This window comes from Eucalyptus grandis, chromosome 3, assembly GCF_016545825.1.
Source record: "Eucalyptus grandis isolate ANBG69807.140 chromosome 3, ASM1654582v1, whole genome shotgun sequence".
NCBI classification, from domain to species: Eukaryota; Viridiplantae; Streptophyta; class Magnoliopsida; order Myrtales; family Myrtaceae; genus Eucalyptus; species Eucalyptus grandis.
The window spans coordinates 6,441,255-6,458,882 of record NC_052614.1 but is presented as its reverse complement, the minus strand read 5'-3'; the positions used below and the strand labels follow the sequence as shown (position 1 = coordinate 6,458,882).

At 40.1% G+C, this 17,628-nt stretch overlaps 2 protein-coding genes across 3 annotated transcripts; one reads left to right on the top strand and one right to left on the bottom strand.

Annotated features, from left to right (window-relative positions):
• The first annotated feature begins 4,940 nt into the window (after positions 1-4,940).
• Positions 4,941-7,076, top strand: LOC104436224 (GATA transcription factor 9). Its single transcript, XM_010048949.3, has 2 exons — positions 4,941-5,546; positions 5,986-7,076. The coding sequence occupies exons 1-2, from the start codon at positions 5,181-5,183 to the stop codon at positions 6,775-6,777; spliced, it is 1,158 nt and encodes a 385-aa protein (XP_010047251.2). The 5' UTR covers positions 4,941-5,180; the 3' UTR covers positions 6,778-7,076.
• A 5,579-nt stretch (positions 7,077-12,655) lies between these two features.
• On the bottom strand, positions 12,656-16,415 carry LOC104436255 (protein NONRESPONDING TO OXYLIPINS 2, mitochondrial). Of its 2 annotated transcripts, none has more exons than XM_039308410.1 (3): positions 16,207-16,415; positions 15,785-15,966; positions 12,656-12,870 (listed from the first exon to the last, which is right to left on the bottom strand). In XM_039308410.1, exons 1-2 carry the CDS (start codon positions 16,335-16,337, stop codon positions 15,816-15,818), a joined length of 282 nt encoding a protein of 93 aa, XP_039164344.1. In that variant the 5' UTR covers positions 16,338-16,415; the 3' UTR covers positions 12,656-12,870; positions 15,785-15,815. The 2 variants fall into 2 exon arrangements, with proteins under 2 accessions (XP_039164344.1, XP_010047282.1); XM_010048980.2 differs by having other exon boundaries at positions 15,848-15,966.
• Positions 16,416-17,628: the final 1,213 nt, after the last annotated feature.

Sequence of the window (17,628 nt, the reverse complement as noted above, 5' to 3'; positions counted from 1 at the left end):
ACCCTTCCAACATGGAAAGGAAAGGTGAGGGATTCAAATCCCCACATTTTCTGAATGTAGGGACGTTTGAAGAATGGGTTTCGACTTCCACGCTCCGCAAGGTGGCAAAAGTCTGAGAATGAGTGTAGAGTAGGACTGACAAAAAAAAAAATCTAAGAATTTGGAACATGTCTTGAATGCACGAGTCAAGCTGCATTGTACATACTACATATTAACCGCCTGTTTCTCTCTCATTTGACATCCGATTGACTTGATATTTGTGCGTATAGAAAGATCGTGACTCAAACTTGCCGAAGTACAGCTCCAATTTGTAAAGAAGCATAGGGATCATGGATTCCAATGGAATGAGCTGAACAAAAGGCTTGAGTATGAAGTTATGATATCTAACTCGAAAGAAAAAACTCTAATCTAAGTGATTCTTGAAACATTCGAGAAGCTCAAGACTAGATTTTTGCGATATCATCATTTTGTCCGTGACAAATATAGTTTTCCCAAAGCTTTCCATATTGGACGGTTAAAATTTAAAGTCGAGACATTTGGTGATTCAATTGTCCGATTTGATCACATTAGATACTATCAGAGAAAGAGCTAACGAAGCACGATCCGATTGTACCAAAAAAAAAAAATCACTATGCTACCGGACATTAACGTTAGTGAACTGAAACCAAAGCCTCCACGGAGCTCCGGAAATGAAAAGCACTTAAGCAGGACGTCCCCTCCCACGTGACCGGCCACCGGAGGACACGCGACTGCTCCGGTGCCCGTGGGATGCACGTGACCCCGGCATGTGCTCTTGCGCGCTGGAAAAAAAATCGAATGAACACGGGCCCCATATGAGAGGGGGAATTTATCCTGACGTCAGCACCGCCGAAATAGGAGGGGGCGGGGAGCCACGTGTCCTCGCCACGTGGCATTGACCACCGGCGGTTCTGGCTTCCCAACGCGGAGAGGAGCCGCACTCGCTCACATGGGGCCGCTGACACCACCCCCTCCCCAAGCTCCATCACGTGCCCGGTGGGGCCCACCGCCGTACCACTCTTTTTTTTTTTTTTTACATTTTATTGCAAAAAAAAAAAGCCAATAATAAAATATCTCACTTTAAAAAAAAAAGTGGAATAAATTGAAATTAAAATTTTTAAAAATGGGGAAGGGACTGGGAGGACTCTCTGGTAGATGAAACCTCCAGGCCAAGCAACGGCCTGGGTGCGCTCTCTTTTTCAGCCTTTCCTTTTAATTCAAGCAAAAAGTGGGGAAAAAGTGAAAAAAAATAAAATCGAGGCGTGTAGAAATAATTAAGAAATAGGAAAAAGGTGACGAAGTATGGAAGAAGCAAGGCAATAAATACGACCCGATGATAATAATCTTATCCCCCTTATCGCGATGTTCATGGGGATTGGTGCTTCTCATATGCTCGAGGAATTTTGCACCTTGGAGAAATCGCAATCGTGAGGTTAAATGCTCCTTTTTATTGTATTTATTAAATTTTTTCCACCCAAAAGAATGTATTTATAAAATTGAAAAATTTTTTTTTTTTTTTTTTTTTTTTGTTGGCTACACCATTGGAGGCTCTTGCAATTTGCATGAATAAAAAATGTACCAAAGTCGATATCTTGGTTCATAAAAATGCTCGCCATCTTGCTATCACTTTGCTTCGTATGATTTTCAAGGGGAATCGCGATAACGAAAGTTCGAAAGCATGCACGTTCCGAGTTGACTCTGATAACTCGGGCATTTGACTCTTTCTTCGCCAACTGAAATATTTGCATATAGAGTTCCCGTAAAAAAAAAAGGAAAAAAATGTTTGTATAGAGTAGAAGGGCGCAAAAATAAAAGAGATTTGATGGCTCGAAAAGGTTAGCTGAGCGATTGAACGTTTGGTTTTTAAAATATATATGATGGGTATCATGTAGGAATCGCTTTTCTCGCTCAGAATTGCGTTCTCCTACTTTAGGGCCAACTCCCTCTCCCCTGCAGTGGAGCTTTTTTACTTTGATGCATGTGGATGAACGTAAACTTCTCATGTATATCTATTTATCGGTCGAATTGAAGATTCGAATGTCTCGTGTTATTGAAAATTGATAATCCTCGAGAGAAATGTGCGAGAATTATCATAATTTTGGGCATGGAAAATTGAACAATGATACCAATCCAAGGCATTATGACAATAGCACGAATATGAGAAGTCATTTTCTTTTTCAATCGCATTTTGATCTTTTAGTCTTGTAAAATCATACGTTTTTTACGAAACATAATGGATTTATCGGTGACTCTATGCTATCCACAAAACACCATCCTCGTTATGTTCTCCAAGTCAATCTAAAATTCCATTATTTTTTATGAAAAAATAATAAGTTGAATTTTTTTTCCAAAAATGATATATTTTATCTCTTGAAATAATTAGTCAATGAAAAAAATCATTGACAATAAAAATTCGTGTCTACATATTTTTGTAGATAATAAAATATTTTTTGCTTATTTATTTTTTAAGCAATATAGGTAATTATTTTTAGTAAAATATTATCCAAATTATTAATTTTTTGGAATATATTTTTTTCATTTTCTGGCATTTGTTTCCCTTAAGAAAATAAATCAACGAAAACCTATACTTAAATTTAGGAAAATGATTAAGTATCAATATTTGAACTTGAAACTTTACACTTGGGCACAAAACCCCAATGACGAGTCTTAGGTCCTTCGCATCCAGGACTAGGTCTCTAGCGCCCTCGCTAGGGTCTATCAAGGCCTGACCCATGACTTTAATGCCCCTGATTGATTCCCTAGTTGTCCATAATAAGTTATTAGCAAATAGTGTATGTCTAATTAAGAAAACCAAACTAGATTTTCCATATCAAACAACCGTGAATATTTTCTAGTTTATTTTCTTTATCTAAACACCAAAAAATATAATCATTTTTCATGGATGTCACATTTTTCGCCAAACAAAATAGATCCTAAATATTCAATATTATGTAGTATGAGATGACTACATCATTGCAGAATTTGCGTCGTTTTCACCCAAATTTTCAAGAAAAATCACGATGGCAATCGTTTTTTCTAAAATTATAGGGGGGAGAAAAAAATGGAAATCCTTTGGATATCTTTAGAGCCGAATCCTGGAACCACGTTGATGCTGCTCTTAAATTTCGAAACAGTAGAATCGCTCCCCCGGTCCGACGTGGCGATGTGGGCTCGAAAAGTGAACACCGAATTGGCAGGCCCCTCTGCAGGGAGAGACACGTGGGCGAGATCCGGGCCGTCCATCTCGACGGAGCCGAGCTGTAACCGTCGTGCTTACAAGTGGGGCCCCAGTAGAATAAAGTGTCGAAACAAGCGGGTTAAGATTAATAATAATACATGGCCCCGGGATTTAACCTTAAAAAACTGTCTGAAAATCAGAGAAAAAAATTAAGAAAATAATTAAAATTCCAGAAATTAGTGCACGGTTCCCGAAATTCTTTTAAAAATAAAGCAGAGGAATCGGGCTGGAGTGTGGACTTGGACGGTAGCGACAAACCTGCTAGATCGGTTCGCGAGAGAGGGGGAGAGGGGTTGAATTTGAAAGTTTTAATTAATTTCCATTTAATTAATGAGATTTATATTTTATAATTTATTAATTTAATTAGCTCTTCAAAATTGGAGGAGGGTTTCACCATTTTGACCCTCGGGAAAAAAAAAAAAACCATTTTGCTTAAATTTACGGAATTGCCCGGTGGCTGCAAGATTAAGCAATGTGTACTTGATTGTTGGGGAGGGGTGCATTGGGATCAATGATTGTGTGCGGGTACGTGCAGTGATTATGGTTGTACAACCGAGTTATCATCAAGATCATCACCACCATCACGTGCCCCCTGATTTCCCCAATTTCTACTCGACACAACCTCCTACCCAAAAGAAAAGAGAAAATTCGACACAGTTAGAATGGGCGATTGTTCACTCAAAATAAATTGGCCCATTTGTTATTATTATATATTCTTTTAGTTTGCTAACCGGAACTAGGTTGTTTCATTATCAATACATATCAAAATATATTACAAATACAATTATAATTTAACAATATAATCAGTCTTGAGTTACGCCAATATTTTTAGCATTTCTTTTATTACTTGGTTGAATTTTTTGGAAATTGGCTAGGGATTTTTCATGAGTATAAAAATTCGTTTTGTCTTCCCATTCAATTCAAGTTTGGTTACAATTGAATGTTATCTTCAGCCAGCCATTTGAAAAAGAGACAATACATTATTGTCAGAACAGGGGGTACCCAATTCTGGGCAGAAAATTAAATGTCCCGAATAAAAATAAAATGAAAAAAAAAGAGTGCAAGTTACCTTTTTGGTAGGTGCCCAATGTATCTCCACCACCTTACTCAGAATGCGAATTGGGCCTTATCAAGAGCAATCACGTTGACACCCTCTCTGGTAGATGGCGCCTTCCATCTCTCGACATGATGTCGCAAAAACCATATCCGAAATCCACCCCGCATGGCAAGAAAATTTGACAAGTCCGAAGTGAATCTGTCCAGATTTAATACCTTATAAGGTGATACTATTTTACGCGTACTAAGGCACATGGATTCACGAAATCGGCAGTGGTTGGTATAAAACCTTCTACCTTAATAATTCACCTTACCCTCTAGACGTTTATAGAAATATATCCAATTGAAAAAGATAAAAAACAAAAAATGGCAAATTAGAAGAAAGTCTCTCCCAGCCAAAGGAGGAGGAGGACCAAAGGCGAAAAACAAAAAAAAGAAAAAAAAAAAGTCGCACAAAGCAAAAGGGCATCGAGGTAACTGAGAAATTAATTTTCAATTTACACCTTTTTTTCTCTCCCGCATTTCTTTTTGAAGAAAAATCGGAAATTGAAATTCTAGAATTTCCAGCACCTTTTTTTCTTGCCCTTTTAACTTTCGTTTTTCTCTCGTCAAAACTCCACCATTTTAGCTGTGTCCGCCTGTCCCCTTCAAACGCAAAATAAACCCTCTCTCTTCTTCCTCTCTCCTCTCTCCACCATCTCAAAGCCACAACTTCTCTCTCTACCCTCCTTGCTTCTCTCTCTCTCTCTCTCCTTGGTTATCTCTTATTCACTTTCCTCTCCTCGCAACGCCAGCAAACAACACTCGCAACACAGCACTCTCTCTCTGTCTCTCTCTTTCTCTCTCTGTTTCTTGGGCCATTTCCAAGATGGAAGCGCCGGAGATCAAAGCGGAGGCGCCGGAATTCTTCCAGCCCGGCTTCTGCTCCCCGCAATTCGCCCCCGAGAGGCGCCATTCCCTCGACGGCAAGGGCGGCGGCGGCGACCCCTTCATGGTCGACGACCTGCTGGACTTCTCCACCACCGACGACGCCGTCGGCGGCGGCGGCTGCGGGGGCGGGGGCGGCGACGGGGCGTTCGACAACGTGACGGGGAGCTCCACGGACTCCAACGTCACCGCCATGGACAGCTGCAACTCCTCCTTCTCGGGCTACGACCCGAATTTCGGCGACGGCATCGGCGGTTGCCACCGCGGTTTCGCCGAGGGTCACTTCGCCAGTGACCTCTGCGTTCCGGTAATTTCCTTGAAAAAAAAGAAAAGATCTTTCTTTTTTAATTATTATTAATTCGCTTTATATGATACGTTACTTGTACGTTCTTCGCTAGGGTTCTCGTGCTTCGAATTCTTTTACTCGATATAGTGAACGACTGCGGCAGCGTTTATTAAATTCACGTGAATTTTACAAGCACCGGATTAAAAAAGAAGAAGAAAAAGCTGGGTTAAACGTAATTATTAAAAGAAAATACTCTTATTTATAATGCTGCAGCTTGAAAAAGAAGCTGAGATGATATTCAAAGTTTTACGTAAAAATGGTTTCTTGAATGCTGAAGAATTTTTTCGTTTTTTCTTAGATTATGTTTATCTGCTAGGAGATGAAAAATATTAAAAAAAGAAGAAGATGATGAGTATAGTTTTATTGATTTGTATTCGTTCGTTCGTTCGTTCGTTTGCAGTATGATGATTTAGCTGAGCTCGAATGGCTCTCCAACTTCGCGGAGGAATCGTTCTCCAGCGAGGACCTCCAGAAGCTCCAGCTGATATCCGGGATGAAAGCCCGGCCGGACGCCGCCGCCGCCTACGAGACGACGGCCCGGGAGTTCCAGCCCGAGCCTAACCGAGGCGGCCCGATATTCCACCCCGACATGTCGGTGCCGGCCAAGGCCCGGAGCAAGCGCTCGCGTGCCGCCCCGGGCAGCTGGTCCTCTCGCCTGCTCGTGCTCTCCCAGTCCGACCCCGCCCCCGATGACGACGGGGCGGGCGGCCCCGGGGGAGTCCCGCGGCCCGTGGCGGGCAAGAAGACCGTCCGGGCGGCGCCGAAGAAGAAGCAGCCGGGGCTCGACGGGCCGGACGGGCCGGACGGACCGGACGGACCTGATGTCGGCGGCGGGGAGGTGCGGAGGTGCCTGCACTGCCAGACGGACAAGACGCCGCAGTGGCGCACCGGGCCGATGGGCCCGAAGACGCTGTGCAACGCGTGCGGGGTGCGGTACAAGTCGGGCCGGCTGGTGCCCGAGTACCGGCCAGCCGCGAGCCCGACCTTCGTGCTCACCAGGCACTCCAACTCGCACCGGAAGGTGCTGGAGCTGCGGCGGCAGAAGGAGATGATGAGGGCGCAGCAGCTGCACCAGCAGCAGCAGCAGTTCCTCCATCAGGGCCACCACCAGAGCATGGTCTTCGACGCATCCAACGGCGAGGATTACCTGATCCACCAACACGTGGGGCCCGACTTCCGGCAGCTGATGTAGCAGGATAACTTAGAGCGAGCGAGCAAGTGTAGTGAAGTGAACGAAGCAAGCCGAGGTTTCAGGAATTTTTAATTCTTTTTTCTTTTCTTTTTTCTTTTTTAAGTTGCTCAGTTCATTATTAGTTTTCCTAACTTTGATTTTTCTCGAACCGCAGACCCTTTTTTTTTCCTTCTTTAATTTTTGGCTTTTTGCTCTCGAGAGTAGCTTTTTGCTAAGCTAGCAATTACTCTGCAAACCCACTTTTTTTTTCCTTGGATAAATTCAAGTAATTTTTAATTTGAATTCCTTTGCTTTTTGTTGTTGGGGACACACGAAGGATTGCGTGGAAAGTGCACTAGATTGCACGAAATCATCGCTTTTCTCTTTCGTTCCGCAAAAGAACGATCAGTTCCTAATAAATTAGGAGCTGAAGAATCCATGCATGAAAATTCGACATTCTTTATGTATGTGCAATCAAGTCCAATTTCAAGATTAGGTTAAAGGTAAGCAATTCAAATCGAGATTAAGGATGTGTTTGTTTCGTAGAAAATTTCATGATAAAAAAAAAAAATTCCCGAAAAATGTTTTACCCTTTTAAAGTTAGGGAATCCATTTTCCTAACTTTAAGCACGCTTATTTACTTTGGCTGATTATTCTCGGCAAGCCAAAAATGCAAAAATGAATCACTATACATCTAAATTATTGATTTTTTCTCGACATATACTTTCGTGTTCGTTGCTCCTTGAGTTGTGGAGTGAAACGTGGTATGGCCTCCGAGAAGGAAAGCACTCGATGTCGTATTGCCATCCTTTGTGGGTATGCGCCAATTCAAAGTTGGCTCTCATTTCAGTTTCCCCTACAAGCAAAGAATAATTAGGGGTTGGAGTTATATGGACATTATTCAAATGGGGCCTCAAGCAATTCATAGTCACAATAAAAAAATAAATAAAATATATGGGTCAAAAGCTTCATTAATTACTAAACGAGCCTACCATAATGAATTTCATTGGTGAATAATAGATGTAGCATATGATCATTGCTAAGTAGAGGTCAACCCCCTTCGCCCCCTAAAGAGAGAGAGAGAGAGAGAGAGAGAGAAGGGAAGAAGAGGTCGACTCTCTTTTTTTGCCCTTGGTTTAACGCTATGATTACGCAATTGAAATGGCCAAAGGGAAATTCGTGGTGAGAAATAAAAATCATCGCAGACAAAAATTATGTATTTATAATTTGTGTGTGCCGACGTGTTGGAAAAGTTCGTTGGGAACACATCGCGGACATTGCATCATGTTCGGAACAAAGTTAGGGGAGGCCATGCATTGCAAGCATGGCGCTAAAGGAGACAACGCACGAATTGCAAATGTGTCATGGGCAATTTTGTTAGCGTTGTCTGGAGCTTGTTGAGCATTCATCTTTTCTTCTTTACACAAGTATATATTAAACACGCAATGTAATGTAATGTATATATATATATATTTCCTGGAAAATTAGCGACAATGTGAACAATCTTCTACATGATATGTTGAGCTTTTATGGATCCATCGGAGGGAAGGAACATCGTCCTAGCTTATCAAGTCCTTCACGGCATTTATTTTCCTATAAGAAGAATGATGACCAAGAGAACTTTCAAGGATGAATTCACTTCGTTTCTAAAAGCCACATTTTATCAGCAAAATCTAGAGAGAAAATATGCCTATGTGCTATAACCGTCACATAATACCTATGTTGATAACAAAACTCAAGCAAACATTTCGGGTTCATGAAATTGATACCCACTTGAAACTTCATCATGATTTGTCCCGCAATTTATTAAAATTGAAATTTGGAATATATATTTCGAATACAGTCATTACTCTCAAGTAATAAATTTGTTGGGAAAAATAAGATAAGATTGATGTGAGGCTTCAAATTTTCATTATTCATAGGAGGTTCAGTCATGTTTCTCAACGCAGAGTCATTAAAATCGAACGGCATGGACGACGCCGTACTTAACTGCGGTCACGTTTCGCCGTCTCCGAGGCACGTGACCACAAAAAAAAAAACCAAAACGCCACGCGCGGACGCGACGCCGAGGAGCGCGTGAGCCCTCGGCCAGCGGGCTCTGTCGTGGAGTCGCCGGTGGTACTATTTCACGATCCGCATGGAATTCAGTGACGGGCGACCTGCGATAGCCGGTGGGTGGGGGGAATCGCAGTGCAGAGAATGTCCATCGGTTTCCGGTCTCTCGTGCTCCCCTTCCGGTTGGGGGCGATTTTCTCGTTAAGGGCTTCTTTTGTTCACGTGATCCCCGGCCAAGCTCCGCTCTTGGCGCGTGTCGTTTACTTCCTGCTTCCTCCCCGCTTCGCCACGTCATCTCTCTCTTCCTAAATTTCGCACCCGCGAATGGAATTTCGAAAACCTACGACTTTCGTCTCGAGTTTTGCCCCCTTTTGATATTAATTTATATTATTTAGACATAAGTTGTCGTTGATAATATCAACATTTTTCATTAATATCCTTATTTCAAGTGATACGAATAATTATTAATAAATAGAATTTGCAAGCACTTTTCTCTTTCTTTCGCCATCTCTCTTACCCCATCATTGGCCGGTTGCCACCCCCGTCCTAGCTCCCCTGCAATTGCCGAACCAAGTGTGGTGATGGTTGTTGCCTTGGGTATAAATTGAGGTCGGGGCAATGAGAGGCACTAGAAGCGGTGTGGTAGAGAAAGTGGTAGAGGAAGAGAAGGGTAGAGGAAGAGAGCAAGAGGGAGGGGAAAAGTGATGGGTGTAGAGTTTTGAGGTAAATGTGCCTTTTGAATTCGAAAGGGATGATGTAAATCGGAAATTTTTAAAGGTGAGTATTGTTTCTGAAATGTGAGTGCTAATTTTTAAGACGGTTTTTACAAATTTCCTAAAGTTTATTTACTCTCGCTAACTTTGTTGAACTTTATAATAGCATAAGTGACATTCTATTTCCATCATTTTTCCACACTAACTTCTTTTGGGTGTTTGATGCATTTTTATTGGAATTTGACCAGTCCTATCCCAACATGCAAACAGAGTCGTCCCACTTGCAGATTTGATACTCGAATCATAATGTCTCTTGTTCAAAGCAATCATCTCGAGGGCCGTGATCGTTCTTCTGTGGATGCCGCCCTACCGAATACGCTCGAATGGAGTAATTTGCATGCACTTAGAAAAGATTAGTCTTTGCTCCAAATTCGGGTATTGACATTTTATCATAAGAAATTTGATTAATTTAGTATACCATAAGCCAATCACTTTGTAGATGTGAAACGTCACATGACCCTTCATAGCACCCCTCTGATTCCGATAATATTGTAATAAATCCATCCCATCCCGTATCTTAGGATTCCATTTCCGCAACCCTAATTTTTATTTTATTCATTGATAAAATGTAGACAGAGGGAAAAAAATTTCTTTTTTTCCCCCGGTTTATATAATTAAAAGGCGACCGTATATGCACGATCCCAGGCAACGCTAATCCAGATGCCTGCATTGCCCTAATTATTATTTATATAATTACAAAGTCAGAGAGATAACATTTCTCTGTGACATATTCATACGTTCTGTAAAAGATCGCATGCACCTTGTCTCTCTCCGGAAATGGCAGGTGAAAAAGAATACAAATCGCCATGGAATCGATCCGGGGGAGAAGACAGCGGCTGCAAAGCGAGCAGGATGCTCAGACTAGATTGCTGTCATTATATTAAATAATTTCTTAAGATAATACGTTTCGTACGTTACGATTAGATAACAATAATAATAATAATAAAAAATAATAATAAAAAGTTAGTGGTAGAAATAGAAAGAAGAGGAGGAGCAAACTTTGCGGTGGTCACATGCATGGGGTCGTCATCTTCATCCGCTCGCTCGCTCCTCGTGGAAGAGTCAGTGAGGGAGCCAGAGATGGGTCTGTTCTTTTCTTGGTGTGTTTATCACTCATGTCCTCAGAGACACGACCACCATCTTTTGGACATGATGGTGAATTTTTGCGGATACTTCTACGAAAAGATTGGCAAATTTGGGATTGTATAAATTCGAACTTAAGGGAGTTGGGAAAAAAAAATTGTACAATTAGACTTCACTTTTATTTCGGGAAAAATTGATTGATAAAAATCATCGCTTATGTAGCTCGAAATAACTAGTTAATGAAAGATATTTTCATCATAGATGATGATTTTGCGTCTAGGCATTTTTGTGGGTAATGAAAATTATTTACCATTCTTTGATTATTTGTAAGTAAATAAGCAATTATTTTTAGGAAAATCATTTCTAAGCCATTCATTTTCTGCCAAACTTGATGCGTATTCATATGAAATTTTATTAAGTTGAATGGTTGACAAGTGAGACGGTATGTGTACATAATTAATCCTGGACACGCGTGTCACTCATCCAAAGTTAAACTTGTAAGAGTTTTTCTGTATGGCAGTTGTCCTGATTATTTTATTTGTAACCAAGCACCGACCAAAAATGTCTCCATATCAGAAATAGAGAATAAAAAAAGATGGGAACGTCGGTATCATATGTCCCAGTACAGTAGAAGTTAGTGGGCTTCCATGCATTGCGGACATTCCCACGTTCATCCTCTTTAATTTTCGAAAACATTTTTATGTCTTCCCTTTGCTACACCATTCCTTTTTTATACTCTTTAGCAAGGCTCCGCCTGTTTAGCAGAAAAAGAATATATTAAATAATATTTTCTTATAAATAATCACTTGCATTGCCTAAAATTATAGTTGATGAAAAATGTTATGCTAAATTTTTATTTAAATATTCTTATGAATGATGAAAAATATTTCGTTCATTTATTTTTGCAAGCGCTATAAGTGATCTTTTTTGAAAACTACTTTCTAAATTATTCAATTTTTGGGAAAAAAATGAAATATAAAAAGCTTTTGTTAGTTCCATAGTTGCCCAAACATGACAATGAATCCCAAAACAAGTCTGTCTTTAATTAAGCTTGTGCTTTTCCATTTTCCAATTTGCAGTCCCAATCGATGAAAATATGTATATCATGCGGTAGTGACACATGGAGAAGGCGGCCAATGAAAACAAGAGCTTCAAAACTAAAATGTGGCAAATCGATTAGAGTTCCTATTGCCCCAGATAATGTGATCGGTTGGTCAAACATAATTAAGACTCTGGATTTTTATAACTATAACTCAGCTTGTTTATCTTTTATTTTTCTTGGGTGCAAGGTGGAAATGGCACCAAGCACGATTCCAATGCAATAGATTTTCATGGTCTTGGACTTTGACCACGCACGAACGCTATCGAACATAGCATGAACTCAAGATCCTAGAGGATGGTGTGTACTGTGCAGATAGTGGATCGACCAAAGCTTGGACCCGCAACCCTATAATGCAAAGTTAGATAAATTGTCGACAAACCTTTCTCGAAGGGATTTTCATTTGCACATTGAACTGAACGTGCGAGAGAGAGAGAGAGAGAGAGAGAGAGAGTTGCTTGAGGTGGGAGGCTCAGGAGTCACATGGGGGTGTATCGTCACAAGGGAGACAAAGATGCAATGGCCAAGGTTGCTTTCAATGGAAAAGGAGACATTTTTAGGAGGACTCGCTCCAAATCAACCCCACCACCCCCTCTAAAACTTTCTCACGTGCACTCCACGTTGCTTGTAAGATACTTATCAATCCTCAACTTGCTTAGCAATCACAGCTGCTGCTGCTTAGCAGAGTGCCTTCTGCCATCATCCCCCTACACATCCCATTGGATTTTCAACCAGTCCCATGAAAATTGCAGATGAAAGTAGGATAACATTTTGCATCACGGAGGTTGGAAAATTTGAGCATGCATTATTTCTATCTTATCATGTTCTGACTCGAATCTGCGCCCAAGCTCCTCTCTGTCAATTTTAAAGCTAAAGAAACACGATAACATAGTTTGTGCACCCTAAGGAAACCATGCCACATATCTCATTTTGTCCAAAAAGATACATAAAGTTGCATGACCCAAGTTACACGGTGCCAATTCAGGTCCAAGCACTGCCAGAATGTCAATGTCATGAATAAAAATGAGACACCCGAGGCAGCGTTTCCAACAGTTGATGGCTTCCTCGTCCTGCTCCCTTATCGAGGCACGCTGAGACCTAGCTCTGCAAGTTGGAGTGAATGTGTAAGCAACAGCTCGAATAAATCGTAAAGATTAAGTTTGGACCTCATTGACCACCAAAGGTACGCAGAGAAGATGGTCAAGCAAGTACCAAAAAATGGATAATTTATCAAGCATCTACGCCATAAATATGTCATTGGTTATTGGAACTCAAGTATGATACGCAACACTTGCAAAATATAAAGGTATTTAGCTCCTTGACCGTGGCAGGGGAGTGATTGTAAGACGGTTCTAGTTTAGGGTTTTAACTAGGAAGCATTAGTCATGACCTGTTTCACTATAGGGCATGGCCAACTACATTTACTGCCCATCCCATTAAAGTGGCAGTTTCGACCTGAACTTTGAGTAAACCTCAACATGCACCTAAATCAGAACAAAGCGCCTGAGTTGGAATTCTATAAGATTGATCCAAATGCCTTTGCAAAAAAGTTGGTCGGTCGTAAAGATTGCTCAGATAATTTACTCCATAAAAGCTTAGAGAAATCTAAAATTTTCAAATCACATTTTCCATAAATTTAGGCACAATAATAAAACTAAGTGAAATTTAAACAATACTTGTCCGCTTTCTGCAGATAATAGCAATCACATTGACCCAGCTTGGGAAAGGCCAGAAACAGGCAAAAGTAGAAAGAACTTTATAATCTTGAGTCAACAGCTGAAAGGTTGAAGATTTAAACATGCCCTAGTATTTTCGTAAAACCAAGAATTTATACATTTCAACTTGATCCAAATCTGCAAGGTTGGTTTTTCCTTCTTTAAAACCTCTGGAAAGCTTGTTTATTCATGCATGGAAACTTTGTGACATGGAAGGACAGAACTTTTGATTTATCCATCTAACAAAGCACAGTGTAGTTCAATCCTGGAGACAGCAATTTGTCTCAGGGTACTCACAGCATCCCTTTGACAAGGAAAACAAAAGAAGAAACATTTTATGACATGCTTGAAGGTTTGTCTCTTCCAACAGAAGATGGAACAGCAAGTTTGAAGATTTAAGCAGAGCTATGATTATTTACTTTGACCACAGAGTTAGCTTTTTCATCTTATTCCCGCAGAGAAGTCATCTTCCATTCCCTTGTGTTTGTTCTTCTTCTTAGGAAATCTTAAAATTAATTCCCGATTTTTATGGTTGAATGCTTTTTTCATCATATGTCCATCCCCTTATACTTCTAATTCAAAATTACATATTGGTTTTCCCACAAAAGAAAAAGAAAACTGGACATATTTATCTTACAGAAGGGGCACAAATAAGAGTCAATCTGCTGATATAAAGGTTTCCCTAACCATGATACTGTTAAAATGATGCAAAGCACCAGCAGATGTATCATCCTGTCCATCATGTTCAGGGTTTAAAGAATGAAAATAAGATGCAAAATCAAGAATCCATCAACTGGCTCCGCAAAACTTCTTTATGATGTGATTGTTCAAAGAAAGCACGAAATGCAGCCATATTATGGTTTTCATCATGCAGTGTCTCACTAAGGAGACACCAACTTCATATACTAACAAGAGTTCCTCGTGTAACTATAAATGGCTTAGCATAGTGTTTACAAAAAATCTACCATAAATGGGCATTAGAAACAGAAACGAACATGTGTAATGCTCTTTTTCATTAATAAGTCTTCTTGATTGTGTACTTCTGCAAAGTCATATACATCTCCTTATTTTCAGTACTAAGGAAATAAGCACAGATATGCCTAAGCTCATTTCTACTGTCATTTGCAGAATCAAAGATAAATCACAATTTCTAAGTCCTAACCTCTATGAATAGGAGTCATAGTGGGGGAGTCAATTTATGTTACATTATCATGTTAGTGTCAATAGTTTGGACCATTATCGTAAGTTATGACCAATAGGAAATCATGTCAAGTATTGGTAGTTTTGACTTAATCATACTGGTGTTGTTTCAAATTCTGATTTTAGTTTTTCCAGTGCTCATGTATAATCAGATATTGCACTTCTGCTCTGTCAAAGTTATCTCCCCTAATCAGAAGTGCGACAATGCTTTCTTCCTCAAACACTCAATACTTCTTTCAACAGTTCAAACCATTCACTGCTTGCTGTTCAAAATATTGTAATGACTAACTAACAAGGTGCACTCATATCAAAATCAAAACCGTAACTGGGGTAGACTTACATGCTGTAAAGTAAATTTGAATGGATATAAAAAAAAAATTGATAGTAAAGCTATGAATCTGCCAACGGTTAGGAACTTTCAAAGCATGTATATATCTATTCAAGTTGTCCATCATTCATTCTACCCAGCAAAGATAAAACACACTTTCTCTGTTTTTCCAGACAAAGTACCCAGCATATGAAATAGTTGAGGATACTTCCTGGACAATAAGTAGAAGTCCTCAACCATATAATGCTTTGGTCCATGGTCGGTGATGCCAATATCCAGTATTGATGCATTTTTACAAAAGGATACCACTCATTCCTGTACCTAAGACTAATTAAAAACCAGCATGACATGCCTTTCACTGTTATGCGTCCTCCACACCAGACACAAGAAAGTATAAATATACATGCTAGCAGCAAAACCTGGTTCATCCGATAATTATAGGTATCCTAAAGAAAGCATAACAGATGTTAATGTGTGAATGCATGCGTGCGTACATGTATGAATATATACCTATCTAGCCAAAGATGGACAGACAAAGACATGAAGAGCGACAAGCTTAAACTTAATCTCATTGCAACGAATTTTTCCATTTTCTTATAAATTTCAAAAATTTCAAAATGGCATTGCATCCAACAAATTCAATTTCAGAGAAAGTAAATCGCCCATTTAAACCATGAAATTGCATTCTATTGGAGCACTAACAGCGCAAGCAGACAAACCCGAGATAAGATATAAGGCAAAAAGAAGAAGCAAAGAGTAATAAAAGGTTGCTTACAGATAACAAACACAAAACATTTGGAGATTTATCAAACTCCTGGGTTCGCACTGCAAAGCATACCCTGACACATCGACCTCGAGCTCCTCGAATCCATGCCGAGGCACGAAGTGAGCCTCGCCGACGAGACCGCCGTGTACAATGGGAGCATCGATTGAAGAGTACCCAATTGAGAAAACGACCTGAAAATCAAAGCCCAACGCTCAAAATCTCAACTTTAGCGACTAAAAGCTATTTCTCCAGACAAGCCGGAGAAGGGCAGCAGCTAAATTTGCTCTTCAAAACATTGAGCAGCGACCCAAATGACAAGGACCCAGCAAGCAGACATAAAAAAACTACGGAATACGATATCCATCCGAGCAATTCAGACATTAAGAAAGAATCAAAATCAGATTTGGAAGAGATTAAAAGAAGCGGCTTGCCTGGTCGGAGTGAGAGACGAACGGGCGGTGAGGAGAGATGGCGAGCACGTGGGTTTTGGAGTCGGCTTGCAGACGGTGGATTTGAAGAGGGAGAGAGCCGGCTTCGTCAAAGATCTGCAACGAGAGGCCATTGAAGTGGACGACGACCGAAGAGGAGAGAGAGAGGGAGAGGGGAAGAAGAAGGAGAAGGGTTTTGATGGGGTTTTGCGGTTTAATGGATTTTCTTTTTTCCCCGAATTTCTGGGAATAAAATTGTCTAGGCAATTTTATCTTTTATCCGATAATTTTTCATAAACTTTTCTTGACCAGCTGCAGGGTGATATTCGTGATCAATTTTTGTAAATTGATATTCGATAATTTTTATTGTTTTTATTGGCCAGCCATATTCGTGATCAAAATGTGTATCCTGAATTATCATAAAAAGAAAATTTGATGGAAAAAGGAAATAAATATGATCAAGTAGGTCATCATATAAAAAAATTTCTGTACATTTTTATTGTACAGTGACATTAGTTAATCTAATACGCATATCAAGAGAAGCTAGTCTCCTCATCCGATTTTAACTAGGGTTTTTAATTGAACTATATTATGTCACCTAATTTTCAAATTACAAAAAAGAGACCTTTTCTCTTATATTAAATTACAGATACATCACCAAAAATTGAGTTTATATGAGTTATCAAACCAAATTGAATCTCAAAATGCATGGGTTGCTTGCACGGATAATGTTCCCATTTCATTAGCACACTTGCATGATTATGAATGTCTATTCCTTATACTGAATGGTAATTGCATTGCTTAAAATATATTTCTTTTGTGGTTGGCAAACGGTAATTTGACAGAATTATTTTTTGAGCAAAGATTTTACTCCTGAAATGCCGATAGTCACTTGGGTATTAAGCTTTCTTAATTGGATAAGAGGAACTTAACCCCATTTATTTCAACATTTGCAATGAGTTTTGGGACTTTAAAATCCCTTGGACCAAATACAAATGTGTTTAATTTGTTATTTTTGCTTAACTTTGACAAACAATTAATTGCATCTTCAAAGGGCTCTAAAGCTTTAGCCTAAAGCAGGTTCGAAGATCTTTTGGGAAGATGCATTCTTGGAATACAAGTCTTGGCTCACGATTACTATTTATCTTCTCCAAAGACTGCTGCATGGAAAAGCGGATCAAAAGCTGCACGGAAAAGTTGATCAAAGGCATGATCGCTGGTTGAGGCATCGTGTGTGCTGATGATTGCCGTTTGGGGGTCGCTCAACCTTGGTGATCGCCACCAGATCTCAAGCAATGCTTGGGTCACGCCACCTCAGGCAACCATTGCTTGGGGTCGCTTGGCGTTGCCTGGGTTGCTTGGGTTGCTTGACCCAAGCGATTGTTGCCTAGGGTTGTACAACCTCAAGTAGCCTCGTCTAATGTG

Bases quoted from the DNA above. Each gene is read 5' to 3' on its own strand.
- LOC104436255 (XM_039308410.1), bottom strand. From the start codon at position 16,337: ATGGCCTCTCGTTGCAGATCTTTGACGAAGCCGGCTCTCTCCCTCTTC. The intron at 15,967-16,206 runs GCAAGCCGCTTC...TTTGATTTTCAG, and splicing joins TCGTCTCTCACTCCGACCAG to GTCGTTTTCTCAATTGGGTA.
- LOC104436224 (XM_010048949.3), top strand. From the start codon at position 5,181: ATGGAAGCGCCGGAGATCAAAGCGGAGGCGCCGGAATTCTTCCAGCCC. The intron at 5,547-5,985 runs GTAATTTCCTTG...GTTCGTTTGCAG, and splicing joins CCAGTGACCTCTGCGTTCCG to TATGATGATTTAGCTGAGCT.